This window comes from Leptodactylus fuscus, chromosome 8 (genome assembly GCF_031893055.1).
Source record: "Leptodactylus fuscus isolate aLepFus1 chromosome 8, aLepFus1.hap2, whole genome shotgun sequence".
In the NCBI taxonomy this organism is placed as follows: Eukaryota; Metazoa; Chordata; class Amphibia; order Anura; family Leptodactylidae; genus Leptodactylus; species Leptodactylus fuscus.
The window spans coordinates 2,563,656-2,590,035 of record NC_134272.1 but is presented as its reverse complement, the minus strand read 5'-3'; the positions used below and the strand labels follow the sequence as shown (position 1 = coordinate 2,590,035).

The following is a 26,380-nucleotide window of genomic DNA, read 5'->3' as shown; positions in this document are numbered from 1 at the left end:
CAGATGGGTTTCATTAGTGTAAGTAACTAACAGGGTAAGCACTTACTGAGGATTATTGAGCCAATCCCGCTGTTGGGAGTTTTCATGAAATTGTTTAATGTCTGCTGCATGCATGTTATAATGGGCAAGCTGTGCGCTTCTATATTTTACTGCCGCCTGCAACAAGGCACAAATGAGGCGGGCTGACTGATCTGCAGGAAGCCGGAGATAAGAATTCCCTATAATGGACGTTCATGAATCGCCGGGGTCACATCGCTTATTAGAGAACCGCTTATACAGCAATTTAATAAAACTCTCCTTTGAGGGCGCGGACCTCCAACCACCCCCCAACCACGCACTCCGGGCTCCAGCTAAACAGCACCCTTTACCACCGCCAACTTTGTGCCTCCTCCAGATGGAATATCTTCTGTAGCCCCACCATTCCTGAGCAATCAGTGTTGCTAGTTTTAGCACCCAATATGCTAATTTGACTTCTACTGTCAAATGGGTGGAGTTGACTGGGACTGCCCATTTCACAGTATAAACTAAGTGAACCCTCGGGATTAATAACCTGGAGATCCCCGTTTAGCAGCAATAACCTCACCAAATAATTCCTGAACTACTAAAAAGATTTCCTCACCATTGCAGGTCCATTTGCTCTGTGAGATCTGCTGCCATATTGGATGGGATTTGGTATAATGTTACCCATAATGCAGCAGGCTCCTGTTTCTGGCTACTGTGGAAACGCATCAGAAAATAAAACGCTGAATTCTTCAGTATCAACCAAGTGATTGAGATTCTGTTTAATTCCATCCAAACATTGTGGGAAAAAAACTGCTGCAGAAAAGCTGCAAAATAAATGTAAGTATGGAAGGGCGGGCGATTTACTATAGATTTAATAGGGGGAGAAAAACGGAGGCAAAAAGTGCTGAAATGGCGCGTGCCTTCTTATTGCTGCCTTGTTTTTTAGCTAACGTAGGGGCTCAGCTTTGACGGGTTTTCTCACCATAGACATTCATGTTATACACACACCTTTATAGAGCAGCCGCCGCCATCTGCACAATGCTCGATCAGGTCCTCCATGTTCACAGCTAATGACTCCTATATGCAATGCAGCTAATACAGCAGCCACCCTGTTATATGCTGAGATTTGCAGTAAAGCCATCAGCGTCTTCATTCCGAGTCTATTACACCCCCGACCATTGGAGACACGACACTGACGTGTAGAAGGCCTCACTATACGGAGCAATTCCCTGAAGTGTCTTTACAGAGATCGATCTCCGCTGGAGGTGTCGTCACCTCTTTCCTTTCTCTACAATTCTCGATTCATTACATATTGTCGTGACAAATGACGGGTCACTGTAATGAAAATATAATAACCTTACCTCTACGTATCCCTCCATCCCATCATGGATGACTTGTCTCATGCTGGATAACATATTTTCTTCCACTTGCAAAAGCCATTTTTCAACCATACCCTGGAAGGAGGAGAAAGAAGCGGCGTATAGTGATATACGTGATAACATGACGGGCTCGGAGACACATTAGTCATGTCATGCACACAAAGCATGGTATATAGAGTATATAGAGATAGCTAGAAGGTACAATACCTCCAGGAACCTGCTCTATAAGAAATAACCTAATCTGAATAATGGATCTAGTGAGGATTGGCCCGCGGCAGCCATAGAGGCCCGGCTGTCTCCACCAGTGATGTTTACAGGCCCAGGCTCATTATTACACGTCTTGTACTGATTCCTGCTAACAGGATGGGAAGGCGCAGACAGATGTGGAGAAAGCCAAATCTCCGCTCTCCAATGACAGCTAAGTAGATGGATAGATAGATAAAAAGGAATCAAGAAGAACAGAGATTTCCTCTTCAGGGTCACATCGAATTATTCTGTTATCATCACATGTGTGGCAGTCGCTTATTGGTGACTATTCTGGTAGATACGAGGTATGTGGACGAATATATGACAAATATATGACAAATACATGAGGCTTATTATATAGATGAATATATGAGGCTTATTAGCGACTATTGCCGAAGACATGTCGTACGTAGACAAATGCAATAAACATGTCACATACGGTATACATACATGTATATATAGGCAGCCTAATAATTTCCTATGGATTACAATACATCGTGTTCCTACCCTAGGCCTGGGCTTGTAAATTATAAATCCTTTCCACTGAGAGCTGCCATGACACAAAGAAGCCGCAATCTATAAATACTCCGCCTGAAGGGGATTCAGCCCCAGTCACGGTGAACAGCGACATTCGCAAATGGATTTCACAATTGTTTATAGACTAAAGGATAATTAAAAGTCGTCTGATTTTCTAAGATGGAAAGTGTTCACACTGTAAAGGCCGCCTGGCACCGGTAGAACCGAGCAGACAGCTCTTCTATGGTCTTGTAGCGGCACTTTTATACTTTTATAACATCAGAACGATTTGCAGAATCCATATGCAGAATACAAGCTCGGTGCACCAGGGACATGGCGGTGGTTGGCGCCCTTTATAGGGATTGTCCAGGGAGCCTTTGAAGAGCTACTTATTGTGGGATGGTAAAGCCGGTCCCTATAGCCCAGGTTACTGGGGGTGAACAGGAATTTACAGGATTTTATTAAGTACTTTCTAGTTCTTAAAGGGATTATCCCACAACATCACTTATACAATACCCATAGGATAGGGGAATGAATGGTATGATGGCGGGGGATTAACCGCTGGGACTCCCATCAATAGCTGGAATAGGGATTATGAGTCCCTGTCACAAAGGTAAATAGGAGTCTTTTATAGGGGTGAGTGTATGGGACAGACGGACACTGATGACTACAGGGCTCAACTATTATTGCCAGTCCCATAGACAATGGATGGAGTGGGAGCGTGCACCTCACATGACCTCACCGCACCTCACATGACCTCATCGCACCTCACATGACCTTATCGCACCTCACATGACCTCACCGCACCTCACATGACCTCACCGCACCTCACATGACCTCATCGCACCTCACATGACCTAATCGCACCTCACATGACCTCACCGCACCTCACATGACCTCACCGCACCTCACATGACCTCATCGCACCTCACATGACCTCACCGCACCTCACATGACCTCACCGCACCTCACATGACCTCATCGCACCTCACATGACCTCATCGCACCTCACATGACCTCACCGCACCCCACATGACCTCACCGCACCTCACATGACCTCACCGCACCTCACATGACCTCATCGCACCTCACATGACCTCATCCCACCTCACATGACCTCACCGCACTTCACATGACCTCATCGTACCTCACATGACCTCACCGCACCTCACATGACCTCATCCCACCTCACATGACCTCATCGCACCTCACATGACCTCATCCCACCTCACATGACCTCACCGCACTTCACATGACCTCATCGTACCTCACATGACCTCACCGCACCTCACATGACCTCATCCCACCTCACATGACCTCATCGCACCTCACATGACCTCATCGCACCTTACATGACCTCATCCCACCTCACATGACCTCACCGCACTTCACATGACCTCATCGTACCTCACATGACCTCACCGCACCTCACATGACCTCATCCCACCTCACATGACCTCATCGTACCTCACATGACCTCATCCCACCTCACATGACCGCATCGTACCTCACATGACCTCACCGCACCTCACATGACCTCATCACACCTCACATGACCTCACCGCACCTCACATGACCTCACCGCACCTCACATGACCTCATCCCACCTCACATGACCTCATCGTACCTCACATGACCTCATCCCACCTCACATGACCTCATCGTACCTCACATGACCTCACCGCACCTCACCGCACCTCACATGACCTCACCGCACCTCACATGACCTCATCCCACCTCACATGACCTCATCCCACCTCACATGACCTCATCGTACCTCACATGACCTCATCCCACCTCACATGACCTCATCGTACCTCACATGACCTCATCCCACCTCACATGACCTCATCGTACCTCACATGACCTCATCGCACCTCACATGACCTCATCGTACCTCACATGACCTCATCCCACCTCACATGACCTCATCGTACCTCACATGACCTCACCGCACCTCACATGACCTCATCACACCTCACATGACCTCACCGCACCTCACATGACCTCACCGCACCTCACATGACCTCATCCCACCTCACATGACCTCATCGTACCTCACATGACCTCATCCCACCTCACATGACCTCATCGTACCTCACATGACCTCACCGCACCTCACATGACCTCATCGCACCTCACATGACCTCACCGCACCTCACATGACCTCATCCCACCTCACATGACCTCATCCCACCTCACATGACCTCATCGTACCTCACATGACCTCATCCCACCTCACATGACCTTATCGCACCTCACATGACCTCATCCCACCTCACATGACCTCATCGTACCTCACATGACCTCATCCCACCTCACATGACCTCATCGTACCTCACATGACCTCATCCCACCTCACATGACCTCACCGCACCTCACATGACCTCATCGCACCTCACATGACCTCATCGCACCTCACATGACCAGATTGCACCTCACATGACCTCATCCCACCTCACATGACCTCATCCCACCTCACATGACCTCATCCCACCTCACATGACCTCATCGCACCTCACATGACCTCATCGCATTTCACATGACCTCATCACATGACCTCATCGCACCTAACATGACCTCATTGCACCTCATATAACCTCATAGCACCTCACATGACCTCATTGCATCTCACATCACCTCACATGACCTCATCGCACCTCACATGACCTCACCGCACCTCACATGACCTCATCCCACCTCACATGACCTCATCGTACCTCACATGACCTCATCCCACCTCACATGACCTTATCGCACCTCACATGACCTCATCGCACCTCACATGACCTCATCGCACCTCACATGACCTCATCGCATTTCACATGACCTCATCGCACCTCACATGACCTCATCGCACCTCACATGACCTTGATTTACCTCACATGACGTCATCGCACCTCACATGACCAGATTGCACCTCACATGACCTCATCGCACCTCACATGACCTCATCGCACCTCACATGACCTCATCGCACCTCCCATGACCTCATCGCACCTCACATGACCTCATCGTACCTCACATGACCTCGATTTACCTCACATGACCTCATCGCACCTCACATGACCAGATTGCACCTCACATGACCTCATCGCACCTCACATGACCTCATCGCACCTCCCATGACCTCATCGCACCTCACATGACCTCATCGCACCTCACATGACCTTATCGCACCTAACATGACCTCATTGCACCTCATATAACCTCATAGCACCTCACATGACCTCATTGCATCTCACATGACCTCATCGCACCTAACATGACCTCATCGCACCTCACATGACCTCATCCCACCTCACATGACCTCACCGCACCTCACATGACCTCATCGCACCTCACATGACCTCATCCCACCTCACATGACCTCATCGCACCTCACATGACCAGATCGCACCTCACATGACCTCATTGCACCTCACATGACCAGATCGCACCTCACATGACCTCATATAGCCTCACTGCACCTCACATAACAACCTCACATGACCTCATCGCACCTCACATGACCTCATCGCACCTCACATGACCAGATCGCACCTCACATGACCTCATCACACCTCACCGCACCTCATATAACCTCATCACACGTCAATCTTTTTCCCTGCCTACTGCTGTAGGATTTCTGCTGGAAGTTTCCTTTTATACATCTATTTTTACCGCCGCTCTTTTAGTTTGCGCACTTCATGTGACGCGCTCAAGGTCGGTACAGCAGGTTCCTGATACTTAAGAACTTGTGCACTGAGCATTAGAAGCAGAATCTTATTCATTACAAGCAATTCTGAGAACTGGACATTGGCGGAGTTATTTAGCTCCATAGTGAAGTGTTTTCTTCTCCCGATAAGTAGGATTAATAAGGGAAAGGCTGCGGAAGGTGAATAGAATACAAGGAAATTACTTTCGCCTTTGCAGGATAGATCTTCTGTGTTAAAGGGACGGTTTCATTCTCTGAGCTGATCATGCCAGTGATCTCCAAGTCATCGGAGAATTCCAATTTGGCAATCCCCTCAAAACACTTCTTCAGGTGCGGCTGGACTCGTAGCGGGTCTTTGGTTTCAGACAGGATTTCAAGGAGCTCATCATTGGAGAGGAAGAAAAACCTAGAGAAAGAAATCAATAAATAAATCGACAAAAATGGCTTTTGGTTTCAGTGAGGTACGTGGCCGGAGTACAGCACGGGACTTGGGAATTACTGCAGGGTCACTCCTGTATTTTAGTCCACGTGTCCTCTACTTAAAGCCCCAGGTGAGTGCAGCTTAGTGAGATAGGAAAAACTGTGATAGTGCGGAGTCTGGAGAGCTACAAGCACCAGCCTGCCAACTACCAGAGCCTCCAGTGACACTGAGCATGTGCAGGACCAGCCTGGGCTGCAACACTGCACTGGTGAAATGGGAACGAATGAACCAGCTCCATCAGCAGACGTGTATCATACATTGGGGCTGTGGTGGGGGTCGTGGCCGCTACATCAGTAATACTTGTTGTGTCCTTTTGTAATGTTATTTACTTCCATGTGAATGTTCCCCATATATAGTGTGGGCTGGATACAAGTCCCTCATACAGCTGCTATATCCATCCTTACCTGAAGCTGAACATGGTTTTGTTCCTTTATATTGCTGCTATGTGTCACTTCGTCATCTGGCTCAGAAATTCATGTGATTTCATTTGATTGTGCAACTTTTCTTCCAGTTTAATATTCTATCTTGCACTGCAATCCCTGCACACATGTCCACAAATACTTCTGTGCTGCAAAACTTTACCCCTGCACTGAGCTTAAAATCCCCAATGTGAGCCGCCTTTCCAGAATCCACTTTCCTCAGAATCACTAGAGGAGTCCAGTAGGGTGGTCTGAGAGATGAGTGCACGCCACGTGGCCATGGGATGTCCAATACTTGTGCAGGTAAATGATTCCATAGATGCCTCATGCACCAGTGTTTCGTCGCTGCAGCGAGCCAGGCCTACGTTCCGGAGACTTGCACATCCCCTTATACACTTGGCACATCTTTAGCCTCTATCCCAGCTCTGATTTGGTGAAGATTTCTACTATAATTGATACCAATTTCAGGCATAAATTCGAGCAGTTCTGTGAGGCCAAGAAATGTTCATGTAACAGATGTTAGATCTGGAGATGGGCGCCAGTGTCCATAGCATGTGCCAAATCTATTCCAGGTCCTGCTAGTATTTACACCTCACTAGAAGTGTCTGCAATAAGGAGGCGTCTGGTGTAAAATACTTGTGTAAAGCAAATCAGCAAAGAGGTGGCAGAAGGAAGAGAAAAGTGTCTGAAACGCGGCAGATGGAAGATGGTAGAAGACGGAACGACCTTATCACACAGCCTGAGCCCCATCAGGTTACGGCGTTTCTGCACGTCACAGCAGGTTCACACTAGAATCACCTCTCTGACGTCCAGGTCCATAGGAGGACAAAGCGCTAAAACACCGGTAACACTGAATATAATGGAGCCTGTCAGCTGTCCGGCATTTTGTACTTTAGGACATCTATAAGGACCCGGAATACATCGAAGCCCCAATGGGAACGTTGCGATGTGTAAGGGAGCACAGCACTTGTGGCCATTATGTCTCCCATCCTCAGACTGACTTGTCACTAGTATATAAACACATTTACAATATTCAGTATTGCTCGGAGACGTCTGTAGCAGCAGCAGAGAAGTTCTTGTCCTCCATTGTCTCCGTATGATAACATCAGTGATATATCGACCCTTACGTACAAACGTTTAGCCGGTGATTTCATACAGGAAATTTCCCTGGAAGGAGATGGATCACAAAAAGCATTTACCTGGGAAAAAATAATCTTTTCTTTTCCAAATAGGAGTTCAATCCCTTCTGAATGTCTTCCAGGAGGATATTGGATTCCTGAAGCCGCTCTAACATGTTGGGCTGTTTGGTTGCGATAAGGACTCTCTTATCTTTTACCTGATAGACAATAAGGAGCCGGAGTTAGGAGAGGCGGCATAGTGCGCATTGTGTCCTATCTGTCCACTAACCCGGCCCTACAAGATGAAACTCTGGGCGCAAAGCGAGACAATGAGGGGCGAAAACAAATGAAAACAGAACCGGAAAATAAAACTGTAAATGGAATCGATCCTACAAATAAGAGAAGGGAAAATAGTTCTAATGCTTTTCTCATCTGTACTAAGAACCAACATACAATGACTGCTAGGATATAGATAGATAGATAGATAGATAGATAGATAGATAGATAGATAGATAGATAGATAGATAGGACTGATAGGATATTACTGATATTGGACTGATAGGATATTACTGATATAGGACTGATAGATATTACTGATATAGGAATAATAGGATATGCTATTAGTCCTATATCAGTAATATCCTATCGGTCCTATATCAGTAATATCCTATCGGTCCTATATCAGTAATATCTATCAGTCCTATATCAGTAATATCTATCAGTCCTATATCAGTAATATCCTATTAGTCCTATATCAGTAATATCCTATCAGTCCTATAGCTGTAATATCTATCAGTCCTATATCAGTAATATCCTATTAGTCCTATATCAGTAATATCCTATCAGTCCTATAGCTGTAATATCTATCAGTCCTACATCAGTAATATCCTATTAGTCCTATATCAGTAATATCCTATCAGTCCTATATCAGTAATATCCTATTAGTCCTATATCAGTAATATCCTATCAGTCCTATATCAGTAATATCCTATTAGTCCTATATCAGTAATATCCTATTAGTCCTACATCAGTAATATCCTATCAGTCCTATATCAGTAATATCCTATTAGTCCTATATCAGTAATATCCTATCAGTCCTATAGCTGTAATATCTATCAGTCCTACATCAGTAATATCCTATTAGTCCTACATCAGTAATATCCTATCAGTCCTATATCAGTAATATCCTATTAGTCCTATATCAGTAATATCCTATCAGTCCTATAGCTGTAATATCTATCAGTCCTATATCAGTAATATCCTATTAGTCCTATATCAGTAATATCCTATCAGTCCTATATCAGTAATATCCTATTAGTCCTATATCAGTAATATCCTATCAGTCCTATAGCTGTAATATCTATCAGTCCTATATCAGTAATATCCTATTAGTCCTATATCAGTAATATCCTATCAGTCCTATAGCTGTAATATCTATCAGTCCTACATCAGTAATATCCTATTAGTCCTATATCAGTAATATCCTATCAGTCCTATATCAGTAATACCTATCAGTCCTATAGCTGTAATATCTATCAGTCCTATATCAGTAATATCCTATCAGTCCTATATCAGTAATATCCTATTAGTCCTATATCAGTAATATCCTATCAGTCCTATATCAGTAATATCTATCAGTCCTATATCAGTAATATCCTATTAGTCCTATATCAGTAATATCCTATCAGTCCTATATCAGTAATATCTATCAGTCCTATATCAGTAATATCCTATTAGTCCTATATCAGTAATATCCTATCAGTCCTATATCAGTAATATCTATCAGTCCTATATCAGTAATATCCTATCAGTCCTATAGCTGTAATATCTATCAGTCCTACATCAGTAATATCCTATTAGTCCTATATCAGTAATATCTATCAGCCCTATATCAGTAATATCCTATTAGTCCTATATCAGTAATATCCTATCAGTCCTATATCAGTAATATCTATCAGCCCTATATCAGTAATATCCTATTAGTCCTATATCAGTAATATCCTATCAGTCCTATATCAGTAATATCCTATCAGTCCTATATCAGTAATATCCTATTAGTCCTATATCAGTAATATCCTATTAGTCCTATATCAGTAATATCCTATCAGTCCTATATCAGTAATATCCTATCAGTCCTATATCAGTAATATCCTATTAGTCCTATATCAGTAATATCTATCAGTCCTATATCAGTAATATCCTATTAGTCCTATATCAGTAATATCCTATCAGTCCTATATCAGTAATATCTATCAGTCCTATATCAGTAATATCCTATCAGTCCTATAGCTGTAATATCTATCAGTCCTACATCAGTAATATCCTGATTCTTATGAAAGATTTTGTCAATATGAGTCTGAGACTGGAGAATCCCTTTAAGTCCTGTATAGTAAATGGTTCATGTCTTATGTAATAAGCAGACTCTATTATATTATTATTGCAGGGCCCGGTTATTCCACTCGGCCCTCGGACTCCGTATACAATTATGTTATATTATCTGTTTTGAGTCTGGTCTCTATTACTGCAATAATCTGCCTACAAATACACAACCCCCCCGATAGTTCTTGATGTACCGTCTATTTTTATATTCCACCCCCCATGTCTTTTTAGCCATCAGATTGGCTGTTTACAATGTTTTCCTTGCAACCATTTAGCCATCAGTACAAATTCCATTTACATCTCTAATAGGCTGAAGACGTCTGACATCGTGGTAGGAAACATCAGAATTTATGGCCGACGTTTCCTTGCACTCACCGTGAGCAGAAGAGCAGAATCTACTTACATAAATGAGAGGACGTTGAATATTCAGACATCAGAATCCATTAGTGATAGGAAGGGAAGATAAACAGAAGTGTCCGTGTGTCTGCGGCTCCGCTCCGTGCGCTGTACGCCCCACTGGAGCAGATTTATCACAGTCACACCTTGTTATGTGTCCAGTGGCGGAGACTAATCCTACCCATCGTGTGGGCACAAACCTGATCCCTGGCAGGACCCTTTATGTTTATACCCCTGCCCCGATATATGTAAAGGTTTCCCATGCAGTGTGAACACTCCCTTACATACCGACTCTGACATTATGTCCTTCCAGGTGCTGTCCACGATACCAAATTTCCGTCCTTCTTCTGGCATTTGAGCGATTATGTCTTCAGAGCTAAATATGGGCTCCAGGTAGAGCCAAGTCGCCTGACACTTTAACCAGGAATCCAGAATATCTTGGATCAGGACCAGTGTCTGCTCCCACGCCTGCAGAGACAGAGGGGTTTTTAGAACATATATATTTCCAGCCCTAAATGGATTTTGACCTACTGCTTCTGAATCCACACTAGATCACTTCTGATGAAGGTCTAACGACCGAAACGTCAAATCTCAATTGATCTAGCCTATCCGATCGTCCAATCTCTATATTTTGCTTTGTGTCAATGGCGTTGATTGTATTGTAAAATAAATCACTTATTTCTTTCACTGAAAATTGGTGTGTGCAACAAAATGTATTTGCAATCCATTACTTGTTTAGAAAATGTATACAATCCACGTCCACTGCACCAGTCGCTGGAATATGAAGGCTGTCGGAACAGCTGATCTGTGCAGGGTCCAGTGTCAGACCATTTTAGATCAGATACTGATGATTTATCCTGTAATAGGGGATGCGATTGGGATCTGAAGCCTTCTACTCCTACTTAAGTAATAGCAACGGAGCGGCAGCTCTATCCAGTGTATAGCACGGACGCTGATTACTAGAATAGACGGCATCTGCTCCCTGTCCACTGACTAGCGTCTGACATCCGGATAATACTAGAACAGCTGATCTGTGTGGGGTCCAGGGTCAGACCCTCACAGATCAGATACTGATGAACTCCCTGTGGAAATGTCATTAGTGTGACACATGTACCTGGACAAGGAAAATCCCCTCAGGCTGAAGCCCCAGATTGTGTAAACGCAGCAATATGTGTCACAGATTATTCGGCATTTTTTTGAGTCAATGTCAGGAGTGGATTTAACAGAAGGGAGACGTCTAAGAACTTCCTTTATGTTTTTCCTTCCCTTCCTGACTTTGGTTTAAAAAAAAAAACAAAACCCAGCAAATCTGCAAAAAAAAAATTGCTGTGTTTCGGCAATGTGAGGCTTCAGCCTTAAAGGGCCAGGCATCGGATACTGTAACTATACATAATATACATTTTCTATGAACTATCAGGTGGTTTTATTTGTGATAATTATTTCCATAGGGTTTAATGTACTTTTACTACCTTTAGGACCCCTATACATATAATGATGTGTATAATAGGTCACATACTGCTTTTTATCTCCTCCCCTGGCTGAGATCTCTTCACCCTCCTATAAACTCCCATTGACTTAAGTGCTATAAATATGGGCTCATTAATATTCAGAGAGATAATTAAACATAATTGTCCTCATCCTAATGGATTAGCCCACAAGACTTTCCTCTTACCCTGGCTTCGGCTTCAATAGGTTTAATGAATGGTGAACCGCACATTGTTTGGGTTTTAATAATATGATCGTCGAGCAGTAATTGAATATCATCGACAGCCGAGAGGATGCTTGTGCTCTGTCAGAGACAAAGGAGATATAACACACAGATTTCATTAAACATGCGAATAGCTGCCTTACGTAAATCATATAGTGCGAGCCCAGAAGATAACAATCCCACCGTATGACGCATGAAGAAACAGGACATGTTTACTAGGCGCCACTTTGTTAGCCTTAAAGGGATTGTAGAGTATAAGAAAACATGGCCGCTTCCTTCTAGCACCGCACCTGGCCATGGTCGTGTTTTTGGAAGAAATTAGCCAAATGATCCTGATCCTGTAGAATTAGACATCTCTATCAATAGGAATGCTACATATGACCGCACATATCCTATACAGTGTCCACTACAAAGGAAATGTAGCATCACATGGCTCCTATTCTAATAAATAGGCAACTGTGTACAAACTCAATTCCAAAAAATCTTGTAAAGCGTAAAAAAAAAAAAAATGCAATGATTTATAAATCTCATATAACCAGTTTTTATTGACAGTAGAACAGAGATCACATATCAGAAGGTGAAAGTTACACAATAGAACAGAGATCACATGTCAGAAGGTGAAAGTTACACAATAGAACAGAGATCACATGTCAGAAGGTGAAAGTTACACAATAGAACAGAGATCACATATCAGAAGGTGAAAGTTACACAATAGAACAGAGATCACATATCAGAAGGTGAAAGTTACACAATAGAACAGAGATCACATATCAGAAGGTGAAAGTTACACAATAGAACAGAGATCACATATCAGAAGGTGAAAGTTACACAATAGAACAGAGATCACATATCAGAAGGTGAAAGTTACACAATAGAACAGAGATCACATGTCAGAAGGTGAAAGTTACACAATAGAACAGAGATCACATGTCAGAAGGTGAAAGTTACACAATAGAACAGAGATCACATATCAGAAGGTTAAAGTTACACAATAGAACAGAGATCACATGTCAGAAGGTGAAAGTTACACAATAGAACAGAGATCACATATCAGAAGGTGAAAGTTACACAATAGAACAGAGATCTATCCTGTTCCCAAAGATCTGTCCGTTCCCCAAGATGTCCGACTTTTCAAGCGGACAACAAAAACCTACATGTCGGGTTTTTCTGTCCGCTTGAAAAGTCGGACATCTGTGTGAACTGACAGTTAAGGACACCCACGGACAGTAAAAGACGCACCCGATGTCCATTTAAATCAATGCAAAATGTCACAGACACAGCTAGTGCCCAATACTAATGCTGCACAAGATTTTTCATGGACATTAGCAGCGGACACTAGCTGTCGGACACCGCCAGTAGTGTGAACGCCCCCTTACCTCGGATTCGCCAGTATTACTGTTTAGTGTTCTGTGCAGAGACGTCAACCTGGGAGAGTCGGGAGAGCCCTTCACAGAGTCGCGGCAAAAGTGAGGAGATGTCCTTATAAAAGGGCGCAGTGACAAATCCAGACCCCATATAATAATATTAGACCCTTAGTTATAGTTTTAGTGGTCACTTTATATATTGTGTTGTGATACTGAATATATCACATCTTGTAAGGAAGGACACACCTGGACCTGCTCCTGTTTCCTATCATATATTATAGGTCTGTCCTGAAGACTGAACTTGAATTAAAGGGTTTAGTATAATAATTTGTCAAATAAACTATGACCTAATTCTGAGTGAATAGAGAGATCTGAACATTCAGGACACATCCCTTTATACTAAAGCCAAGTGCGCTGTATCTACCATATATCAATCGCTGCAAAAACAAATAACCCACATGGACAAAGCCGTCACATTTCCAGGACTGACCACACAACACAGTCAATGACTTTGTGCCGTCCTAATTCACAAGGGCTGTAAATGGAGAAAAATGTTTTACTGGGTTAATAGAAGAGAATACGACATAAAGGGTCACTCAGAATTTTGTTTTTCCGCTATAGTGCTGATCTCTGAGCCCCACTAAACAAAGGAAAGTGCCATTTGCTTTTCTCTAATTCCCAGTCATAGAGCAGAGATCAAGGGTATTATCCATTAGTGGAGGCGACTAAAAAGCAAACAGAGCCGCAACGCCTGGAACCAGCCAAGATGAAGGATGCGGAACAAGCTCTCAAAGCCCCTTAATCAAAACGGTGGGAGCGGTGCGGCCGAAGAAAGACCATAAAGGTTCTGATGTGTATCCAGCAAGAGCCAAAGCAAAGCTGTCAACTAAATCTGCCAAAGACTCATGGGTGGACGGAGTGAAGGGGCAGGAGAACGCTCGGCCACCTCCAAATCCACCGAAGAACGAAGACTCATGGGTGGACGGAGTGAAGGGGCAGGAGACCGCTCAGCCATCACCAAATCCACAGAAGAACGAAGACTCATGGGTGGACGGAGTGAAGGGGCAGGAGACCGCTCAGCCATCACCAAATCCACAGAAGAACAAGGACTCATGGGTGGCAGTCTAGTGGACAGAGTGAAGGGGCAGGAGACCGCTTGGCCACCACCAAATCCACCGAAGAACAAGGACTCATGGGTGGCAGCCATGTGGACGGAGTGAATGGGCAGGAGACTGCTCCGCCACCGCAAAGTCCACAGAAGAACAAGGACTCATGGGTGGCAGCCTTGTGGACAGAGTGAAGGGGAAGAAGACTGCTCCGCCACCGCAAAATCCACTGAAGAACAAAGACTCCATTACTTATGTTTACACATTGGTGTGGTTTGTCTACTGCCTCCTTATAAAGTAAAATATCATATTTTAGCAAGTCTATTTAAAGGGGCTCTATCAACAAGATTATACCGATAGAGCCCCACATATGCGTGAATAGCCTTTACAATTGGGCCATTCAGGCACCGCTAAAGTTATATTAAACAACCCCCCCCCCCCCCCCCCCCCGTTTTAAAATAATACCCTAAAAAAGAATATGTCAATCTTATCTATCGTACACGGTGGGCGGGCATTCAGGGTCCCACGTCATCTTCAGCCACGCCTCCTCTTCCAGCGATGTCCTCTTGTCCCGTCTTCCTCCGGCGCTCGCAAACTGCCATTGATAAAAAATGGTGCGGTGCATGCGCAGTAGCAGTAGTAGTAGTAGTAGCAGCAGCATGCTACTGCACATGCACCCGCGCCATCGGAGGTGTGTACGGGGCCTTAGGGTATCTTTGCTGCAGCCGGTGACGGCCATTGCACATTCCCATCGATGTAGATTCCTTTATTCACCTTCCACTATAATATTTTCTCTTACATGTAATGTATGTTGTGACTTACTGTATCGCGATATGGGACAAAGTTGAAGCTCATGGCGGACCACTCGGATTTCATCTTTTCCATGGCTTTTTCTAAAGAATATTCTTTGCTTGCTGATGCTCCAATCTGCTCCAGCCTACAAGGCACAAGTTATACAAGTCCTAGTCAGAATCTATTAAAGGGTCTTCACCTCGAGTCAGGACATGTAGTCAGACCCATAGAGGGTAACACCAAGGGTTAAAAGAGTGAAGCCTTTACCCTTACCAATATAGTGATGTGGACCCTGCACAGAACTAGGTCACGTCCTCACATGGTTACAACCGGCCTCGTGCCTTACATTCGACTATTTGCTCAGGACAGAGAGGTTTTTCCTTCCAGCCTCCCCCTGTTTGCCAATAACTGGTGCCATCAGTGTCAGAGCCCAATTCCAGTGAGTTGTCAAGTGGGCGGGTCCCTGTCCCAATGTCACGTCAGGTTGAGCCATTGACAAAGTATAATCATTACATGGACCGTTTTAATGGTTTAAACCATTCTTCTGATCCTGCAATGGACTAGAAGAATGGATTTTATGATGCAGATGTGAACGCAGCCTAAGCTTAGACAGTCAAACTATTAGTAAATCTGCGCCCTCATCACTGGCTCAGTAAAGTCCGCCATTAGTCTAGCCAGCAACTGATTCCAATGAGAATGGTGTAATGCTTCATTTCCCCTGTGGTGGCGCTACAATAGAGCTGAACACTCACTTCCAGTTTTCCTTAAAAAAGACTATAGCTAATGGCCGGGAGTCCAATAAAACGGGCACCCAATGGGATCCTACGATCTAAAAGGGTTTACAAACTTCTGCATCAGACTTCATAGACACCCAGCTACATGTATGAATCTAATTATGAGTAGAAGCCAATTTCACGCGCTCCATGAGACGCTCTCCGATCTGTAATTCTTACTCATATAACATATGGTGTTTACTTTTCGTTTGTGAAATTAAAATTTGCATTGTACAAAGAATCCCCTGGAGTAGAATAAGGCCGGTGTGCAGCGTTGTGAGGACGGGCACTTTAATTGAAAATCCTATTCACGCTGTTCTGGGGATTACAGAGAGAACGGGGGGGGGGGGATAATGGCCCGAAATTATACTCCACAAAGCAGGAATGTGAGCAAATGTTAGATTAGGGATTATCAGGAGACTCGAGATGTAGTGGGCAATCCCATGGTGTATCCATGGGAAGTTCTGCAATTTGTGGCCCTCGGGTTACAGCTGGGCCCCAAAGCAGAGGCCAGAATGTCTAAGCCTGCGATAGCCGGACAGACATCAGGACAGACATCAGGACAGACATCAGCACAGACATCAGGACATTTACAGTCCCTGCAAAGTGGATGTTTACAACTCACACCAGGAAACCTCGTCTTAGTGGCGATGTCTTTTGTCTTGATGGGTGGCCAATGGACACAACCAAGACTTCTGGAGCTTTCTATAGTCATTGTGGCCCGGGTTATCTTCTTACACAGGCAGTGCACAATAAGGACATCATGGCCGGGTATCTGACAAGTCCTGGACCACAGGAACTTCCTCCATTCTTGGTCATATTCATTGGTGATGGATTAAGACAATAGATGTCACCACTAAGATGTTCAGAGAAAATCTGTAAAATGATTAAATATTTCTATTTGCAAAAATGTGTAACTTTTAATTATGTAATATTGTAAATATGGAAATGTCATAGGAAAAACCATTAGGGCTGAGGCCACACGTTGCGGAAACGCAGCTTTCTTTGTTGCAGATTTTGCTGTGTTAAAGCCAGGAGTGGATTGAGCAGAAAGCCAAAAAAAAACCGTAGCCAAATCTGCAACAAAAAAGCTGCGTTTCCTCAACGTGGGGCATCAGCCTAAGGCCGCTCTACTCTAATGCAGGCTGCAAACTGTATATCGACGTATCTGCAAATTTACTCAACTTTTACTATCGAACACGACCTAAACATTCCTAAAAACCCAGACACAAGTGGAAAGCTCTGGATACTTGTAGGGTCAACACTTCAACCTCATGCAAAGACCCCGAGGGATTTCCTTACTTGTCTATGTACTTGGAGAGTCCATATTCCAGCATGCTAATGAGCGATGTATTAGGCTCCGGAGTGATATCGAATCCTACAATTTCACTGATCTGAAAAAAAAAAACAAGATTGATAAGAAGTGACAAGACTGTCCAAAGAGCTGAAATAATTCCAGTATAAGAAGTTCTTCTCTCATTGCCTCTGCCCTTGCACAATGTTCTGCTCTTGCAGTTTCAGGATTGTCAGATTCTGGATTATCAGGCCAATACTACTGTATTATTAATGTCATCTATCTATCAGGCTTACGGTAATTCCAGTGAGGTCTCATGTGGTGGCAGTGTGCACAGCGCCATACTAAGGCCATGCAATCCCCGCATGTTCCAGCACACGCTGCCTCCATATAACACAGAACTAGAAATCCATCACATTATTGTACAAATGGGAACATGAATCTCTAGATGAAATGACTTGATATAAGACCTGATCCCAATGGCGAGGCTTCATCCCGCGGTTACAGATGACTGAGACGATGGGAAGGTGAACTTTGAACTTCTCAATTTTGAGCTTAACGTTCTCGGCTACTCGCTTTGGTCCTGGCAAGTCTGTAAAACTCTTGGCCAGCTTGTACATATTTCTCCACATGTTGGCCACTTCTTCTGTGATGTCTTCTGCATTTAAATCCTGGAAGGCCCCTGTAGAATCAGAGAAAGCCGAGGTTACAGACTTACGGGAAGTTCTACCTGGAAACCCAATATTGGCTTAATCCAGCAGGTCCTGCAGGAGGGTCGGACACCAGAGAGGGGCCGCTTATTGCAGTGACTCACAGATTGGCCACTAAAGCAGGAGCCACGGCTCTATGACATTGAGTATACTCTGTAATAGCGAATGCGACAAGACCCTTCTGCATAATATGGAGAACTCCAGGACAGACTCACAGACGTGGCTGCGTCAGCAGAAGAGATGGAGGATTTTACTCAATCAGTAAATGTATTATTCACCTTTCCTCCCTCCCAGCACAGAGCCTGAAGTCTTGGAGAAGTGCGAGAAGTAATCTTGAGAGCTGCCACATTCTGGAGCCGTCAGACTGAATTAGTCCTCGCATCTGCAGCTCACAACGCCGCGCTTAGAAAAATGATCTATGTCACAATTTCATTCAATGAATTCCCGCTGTTATGTAATTACAATGCAAATGTTTCATAAGAAGTAAGGAAATAAATAATTGTTAGGATCACGTCTGATAATACACCGGGCCGACAACAACGCTGCAGAATCTACATACAGACAAAGGAAGAAGAAATGGCCCACCGCTCAGGCTGCTGCCCAATAATGTCCGGGGGTCTGGGAGATATTAAGACTTATATTTCAGATTTCTTACTCATTGATGTGACCTCATGTGTGACCTTGTGTGTGACCTCATGTGTGACCTCATGTGTGACCTCGTGTGTGACCTCGTGTGTGACCTCATGTGTGACCTCGTGTATGACCTCGTGATCCTGGGACCAGAACTATAAGGCCCAGCATAGATAGAACTACCAGGATAGCAGCACAGATGTTATAGTGCCGGGTAACTAAGAGGGACCGAGGACTACACAGACCCAGAGAGAGATGAATACAGAGAATGGAAGAAGAAAACTAAATATTTACTATGACATCACAATGCCTGCAAGTGACATCATTAGAATTCATCTCTTCATATGCTGTGATGTCACAATGTACACAGTGATCGTTTTGTGTGTTCATTATCCCTGTGCTATGATGTCATAGTGAACATTATAACTATACTGTGACATCATTGTGTGTATTATCCTGTTATCCTGTATTATCCACCAACTGTTTCAGACGAGGAAATCCTTCTCCGCGCACCGGCCATTGTGTTTCTACACAAACAAGAGACTATTGGCTGAATTCATCCTCACAGTGAGTGTGTAGATGAATCTTATCTGTTACTATCTGTAGGCTGTTAGCAAATTTTGTTTATCTTCCCTTATGCCCCTGGGGGCCAGGAATACAGAGTACTTATATCTTACAGGTAAGGAAAACTTAGTGCAAATAAGGACTTGTTCACATCTGCGCCCGGGAGTAGAGCCGACTGCGCATGCTCGCAATAGCGGCCTCGGAACTATGGCCGCGCATGCGCAGTCGGATCTACTAGTGTAAGAGCCGACAGAGGTGACGCTGCTGAAGAAAGAAGGGGAGGATCCAGCAGAAGAAGGAGGCGGCGCAGGATCCTGTTCTCTGGCAGCCGTGGGGACGCCCTCGCATTTTCAGCGCTGGGGCCCGCCCCCATCGCTGCCAGAGAACTAATTTACATGCCAGTAAAAAACGGTATTACTAAGGAACGGCGCGGCAGAGATCCCATCTAAAGGTAGGAGACGAATAGCCTTTCTAAAGGCTATTCCGACATGTTATCAACAGAAAAAAGGGTTTTAATGGTAGAATCCCTTTAAGGATAAAAGGTGACCCTTCATCACTTCCTCCAACTCTTTGCATCCTTAGTAGGCGTCTCTCCACTCATTCCAGTAACGTTGGAATTTTCGTCTAGATAACACCATTCCTGAGCAATCAGTGTTACTAGTTTCAGCACAGCACCCAATATGGTAATTTGTTTCTCTACTGTCAGGTGGGAGGTCTTGCACTGTGTACAGTTCTGGGCGCCTCAATTCAACAAAGACATCAATATATTGGAGCAAGTCCAGAGAAGAGCAACCAAAATGGTGGAAGGTCTGCAAACCATGTCCTATGAGGAGCGGCTAAAAGAACTGGGATTGTTTAGTTTCCATCAATGGAAATCTTCAAGCGGAATCTGGATAAACATATAGCTGGGATGATTTAGGAAAACCTGCACTCGCAGGGGGTTGGACCCGATGGCCCTTGAGGTCCCTTCCAACTCTACCATAAGAAAAAAATAAAATAAAAAAAATAAAATAAATAAATAGTCTTGGACCGCCCACCTGACAGTAGAGAGACAAATTATCATATTAGGTGCTGAAATTTACAGAAATGATTGCTCAGGAATGGCAGAGGCTAGAGAAAAAAATCCAATGGTGCCAGAATCAGTGGGGAAGCAGCAGGTGAAGGATGTAAGAGCTGGAGTTGGTGGAGGAAGATTCTCTTCAAACCTTATTGCAGTGGTTCTTATCCGGGGTTTGATCGCACCCTAGGCCCTATGCCCGGTTCATTTTGTGTACCAGTAAAAAAATATACACCTATGTCTTGAATTTGGAAAAAAAATCCTATTTGATTTATCACTAAAGAAGGGTTTGGTGAATGTGCAGATGAGACTGGCGGGTTCAGTACCTCAAACAAGGTTAAGAACCAGTGTCTTATTGTCAGGAGATGGACGAACCCTCAGCCTGAGCTGCAAAGTGTCAGATACCATCGACTGTGAACATTAAAGTGTCACTCTGCCTCATGACGCCCGGTGCTATGTCATACAATGTCCTGCATTTATATATCTATAGAGAGAGTTACGTATACAGCAGGACATTGTACCCCGTATACCTCCTGTATTATCTCCTGGCTTACACAATGGAGAGATTTGCATTGACAGAGCGATAGACTCACCATTCATCCACTCCTCGGATTTACAATGGAAATTATATGCGGTTACCCAGAGTTGTTCATAAGGAGCCTTGTTTGTCATTGTCTCTTGCAACAAAGGAAATTGACTTTTCTCCCATTCAAGCAGCTCTTCTTCTTTATTGATGGCCTATAAAAGATCACATCACATTAGGAGGAGACAAGCCGGACAAATCTGCAACCAAAAAGCTGCAAAGAAAACTGAAGATATCTTGTAAACGGCACTAACTCAGCTTATAACACTAATACACAGATCGAGCACATTCACAATACTGAAAGTATCTGCAGGCACTAGTATAGGAACCACTGCCCCATTGGCTGGCATCATTGGGGGCCCCAATAACCTCTGAAGCTGGCCTTAGGGGGATGAAAGGGTTAAGAATGCAGATGTCAGTGATCTGTCCGGGTGTTAATGGATGAAGGGACTAGAACAGACGCAGTAAACAGGGCGCTGCTTAATACTGTGTGTTTGTGCACTCACATGTCTTATTAGCACGAGATGTCGTGACAAGGCTCACACTACGGGTCACTCCAGATACCGAGAGCTGCTTGACCCCTAGTTTATGACTAATGGGATCTTAGCCGCTATTCAGTTGTAAGAACATCCTATAAGACGTTCTCCTCCTGTTCCATCTTACTTAGATATGAAGGTAAGTGCTCTGCCGATACGTCTGATGTAATGCACAATGTCGGGCTCTTGTAAGCGCTTCGAGCTCTCTGACCATCAAGCGTTTCACACATTGGGGAAGTTTATCTGAATAAGGACTGAGAAGATCGCCTTTCTAGACCCTCAACACACAACGTTGCATGGACTGTATTTTCAGGCGGTTTTCCATAGAATAGCTTTGTCAGCTTTGTGATCTATAGGTGGGTTTTACTGCACATTATGTCTCATACGTCACTTTCTACAGGAGTCCACAAAGGTGAAGGCAAAACCTGCAGAAGGATCCACCGGTCACCAATGGTCTATGGGGACATAAGACTCTCCCACAACGGCCAATGTCAAGGGGAGAATTCCCAGCGCTCGATCCTCTGTTTCCGAGGGAGATAAGATGTGTCCTGCAGTGGTTTACTTACTTCTCTATTGAAAAGACATGCACACTTGGCTGCAATCCATAGACCGTTGTGTATGTGCATCCATCTAACCATTTATAAAGAGCAGAATTACCCTCAACTTCTGAAATGTTAGAGGTCTTCATATATACGATAGGTGGCCACATACATTGCTGGCTTTTGCTAGCACTATCCCTCCTGATCGTCCCATACACATGCATGCTCGGTCTTATGTACATGTATGATTACTTTGCCCAGTGTCGCTGAACATGTATGTGCAGTGTGAAGGACTGTAACATGCCATGTAGACTAATATGTGTATGACTGTGTGAGGAATATCATCTCCACCACAACTATCAGCCTACTCATATCTCATAGATTTGCCCACCTTAAGGCTAAGGCTCCACGTAGCGGGTTACAGCAAAAAAGCGCTGCAGGAAAAACTGCATCCGAAACGCATTGTGCTTTTTCCCGCAGCTCCTGTCACAAGAAGTGAAAACCTCTGCAGACTTTCTGCTTCAATTATACCTATAGGGTTGACAAGCTGCGATTTACAAATACACAACAGTTTGGGAAATCGAAGCATTTCCGTTGCGGATATTATTCTGCAATGTGTGAATGGGGTTCACTAGAATCTCATCCACTTTGCAAGGACTGTAAAACGTTTCCACCGCACTCAAATCGCAGCGTTTACACCACAAGGGCCCCGGCCTAAAAGGGTTTTTATGACCCCATATCATGACCTCTATACAGGATAGGTCATCAGTATGTGATTTATTGGGGTTGGAGATCTGGGCCCCTCATAGATCTGATCTGACAGCCTGGTGGTACGTGCACTGCTGCTCCTATTCAGATATTACTTGTATAGGACGTAGTGAATCCCATCCACACAATGCAGAACAATATGCGCAGTAGAAATGCTGCAATTTCCAAATTTGTTGTGTTTTTGGATATCGCAGCATGTCAATTCTACCTACAGAAATGTCAGCAGGTTCTCTATAGGTGTAATTAGAGCAGATTTCGGATTGGACACCAATGTGAAAATAAGTGGAATTTGCCAATAGTGGGAGAGAATCCGAGTGACATTTCACTTCTTGCCGACAATCGCATCAAATTCACATTGTCAAAGCTGCAATGACCAACCTCAAACTCCGCAAGGGCTCTCGTCAGGTTCTGCTCCAGATCATTTAGTTTTTCAACATTATTCTTCATCTCATCCAGGGTCATCGTCTCCTTTTTCTTAAAAGTCTCAATTTCGGAATAGTAGCCACTGAGCAGTTTCTCAAAACCTGTGCGCCTATAGAGAAAAGCTGCAGCGTCATTACAGCCCATACATAGGAACGACTAAGACACAATTACCATGGATATCACATGTTCAGACCAATGTAAGTGCACAGGAGCGCGGCTCGTTACTGGGGAAAGGTCTAATTACTGTAACGAGCCGCGCACCTGTGTCCATATCACATGACCACTGACTGTACATCACATGACCACAGACAGTGCATCACATGACCACGGACTGTACATCACATGACCACAGACCGCGCATCACATGACCACAGACCGCACGTCACATGACCACAGACCACACATCCCATGACCACAGACCACACATCACATGACCACAGACCGTACATCACACGACCACAGACTGTACATCACATGACCACAGACTGTACATCACATGACCACGGACTGATTTTCATCCACTAGCGGTAAGCATGACTGACAACAATCAGAGATCTAGAAAACTGAGGAATTGATACAGAAAGAAGATTGGAGAATTGGAGAACGTTTCATTATACAAACAATAACATTGGTCTCTACCTGGACAATCCCTTTAATAATCAGTTTATCCATCGGCAGGACTCTGTGACAGACGACATCTCTTTACTTCTAACTCAGTTTTTACTGCAGCATGACATATAACATGGCCAAAAAAAGGAGAAGATCAAGAGGGGGGGGGGGGGGACAGATTTAGGCCTATTTATGGCACACGTCTTTTTCCTCTGTCTCTCCAGCGCCGCACTTGATGCTTCGTTAATCAGTTTCTGTCTCTGTGCTTTGGGGCTTTTGTTGTTTTTACTTGTGTTTCTTTTATTGTATAAAAGACTGCAGCTTACTACACATCCATATGCCATGAGTAAGGGGGCAACCCCGAAACATGTAGGCTCTTGTAACCCCTACTGCTGCACATGACGTTTTTATGGCGGCGGGAACAACCTCCCTGCCCAGCTCTGCCAAAACTGTCTACAAGTAACGAGAAGAAGGCAAAGGGCAAAGGTCACACCAAATATTGGTGGAAGCTTCACTTTTCTTCATTCACCTTATTTTTTTTATTAACAACAATAAACCGTCGACCTTTCTATCTGTGAAAACATTCTTCATTTGCAGCTTTTTTTTCTAGACATGCCTAGAACTTTTGCACAGAACTGTATATATCTAAATGTCCCTTTTAGTTTCTCAGACATGACTACTTATGTGCCTCAGACTAGACCAGCTCTTCCCTGTGAATCCTTCTCCTTCTCTCCCATCTTGGCTCATTCCTTATCCGTATCTTCTTGTTTCTTCTCTATCGCTGACGTGGATGTGCAGGCGGCTCAGGAGTCTTGTCTGCTGGATACGACCTGCTGCGTGTGAATAATACACAGGCCTCTGTGGTGCTCGGCAGTGTGTGAGGTGGAAGATGTGACATTGTAGGTAACTATGACTTGTATATAGGAGCCGTATACACCAGGACACGTCTCATCACAGCTATATACCTATCGTAGATTTACTACATCAAAAGATACAACTGCCTGCACCACAACATTAACTTATTAACACAGCCTTATATGACAGGCCAGGTATACGGTATATCCTCAGCTCCCTGCAAACCTCACCATGTTACTCAGCAGATCCCTAAGGATCATAAATTCAGATACAGACCCCCACCAAGAATAGTATAAGCGGCCATCCTTGTTCTGGACAAATACTGAGGCTTGTCTTAGTATACAATAGATATGACTGTAGATAAGGCTGTAGATACAACAGATAAGACTGTAGATACAATAGATAAGACTGTAGATACGACAGATAAGACTGTAGATACAATAGATAAGACTGTAGATATAATATATAAGACTGTAGATACAACAGATAAGACTGTAGATACGATAGATAAGACTGTAGATACAATAGATAAGACTGTAGATATAATATATAAGACTGTAGATACAACAGATAAGACTGTAGATACGATAGATAAGACTGTAGATATGATAGATAAGACTGTAGATACGATAGATAAGACTGTAGATATGATAGATAAGACTGTAGATACGATAGATAAGACTGTAGATACAACAGATAAGACTGTAGATACGATAGATAAGACTGTAGATACGATAGATAAGACTGTAGATACAACAGATAAGACTGTAGATATGACAGATAAGACTGTAGATACGATAGATAAGACTGTAGATATGATAGATAAGACTGTAGATACGATAGATAAGACTGTAGATACAACAGATAAGACTGTAGATACGATAGATAAGACTGTAGATACGATAGATAAGACTGTAGATACAACAGATAAGACTGTAGATATGATAGATAAGACTGTAGATACGATAGATAAGACTGTAGATATGATAGATAAGACTGTAGATACGATAGATAAGACTGTAGATACAACAGATAAGACTGTAGATATAATATATAAGACTGTAGATACAACAGATAAGACTGTAGATACAACAGATAAGACTGTAGATACGATAGATAAGACTGTAGATACGATAGATAAGACTGTAGATACGATAGATAATCCTGTAGATACGATAGATAAGACTGTAGATATGACAGATAAGACTGTAGATACGATAGATAAGACTGTAGATACGATAGATAAGACTGTAGATATGATAGATAAGACTGTAGATATGACAGATAAGACTGTAGATACGATAGATAAGACTGTAGATACAACAGATAACACTGTAGATACGATAGATAAGACTGTAGATACGATAGATAAGACTGTAGATACGATAGATAAGACTGTAGATACAATAGATAAGACTGTAGATACAACAGATAA

At 43.7% G+C, this 26,380-nt stretch overlaps 1 protein-coding gene across 1 annotated transcript in view; it reads right to left on the bottom strand.

Moving 5' to 3' along the window:
* DNAH3 (dynein axonemal heavy chain 3) overlaps nucleotides 1-26,380 on the bottom strand; it is a 195,244-nt gene that overhangs the window by 94,299 nt on the left and 74,565 nt on the right. Inside the window, exons 17-26 of the mRNA XM_075284877.1 lie at nucleotides 23,437-23,590; nucleotides 21,226-21,370; nucleotides 18,142-18,353; nucleotides 17,680-17,771; nucleotides 15,635-15,749; nucleotides 12,307-12,423; nucleotides 10,923-11,102; nucleotides 7,941-8,077; nucleotides 6,046-6,247; nucleotides 1,365-1,457 (exon numbers count right to left, since the gene is read on the bottom strand). Of these exons, the coding sequence (XP_075140978.1) occupies nucleotides 1,365-1,457; nucleotides 6,046-6,247; nucleotides 7,941-8,077; nucleotides 10,923-11,102; nucleotides 12,307-12,423; nucleotides 15,635-15,749; nucleotides 17,680-17,771; nucleotides 18,142-18,353; nucleotides 21,226-21,370; nucleotides 23,437-23,590 (1,447 nt within the window). The remainder of the gene's footprint in view (nucleotides 1-1,364; nucleotides 1,458-6,045; nucleotides 6,248-7,940; nucleotides 8,078-10,922; nucleotides 11,103-12,306; nucleotides 12,424-15,634; nucleotides 15,750-17,679; nucleotides 17,772-18,141; nucleotides 18,354-21,225; nucleotides 21,371-23,436; nucleotides 23,591-26,380) is intronic.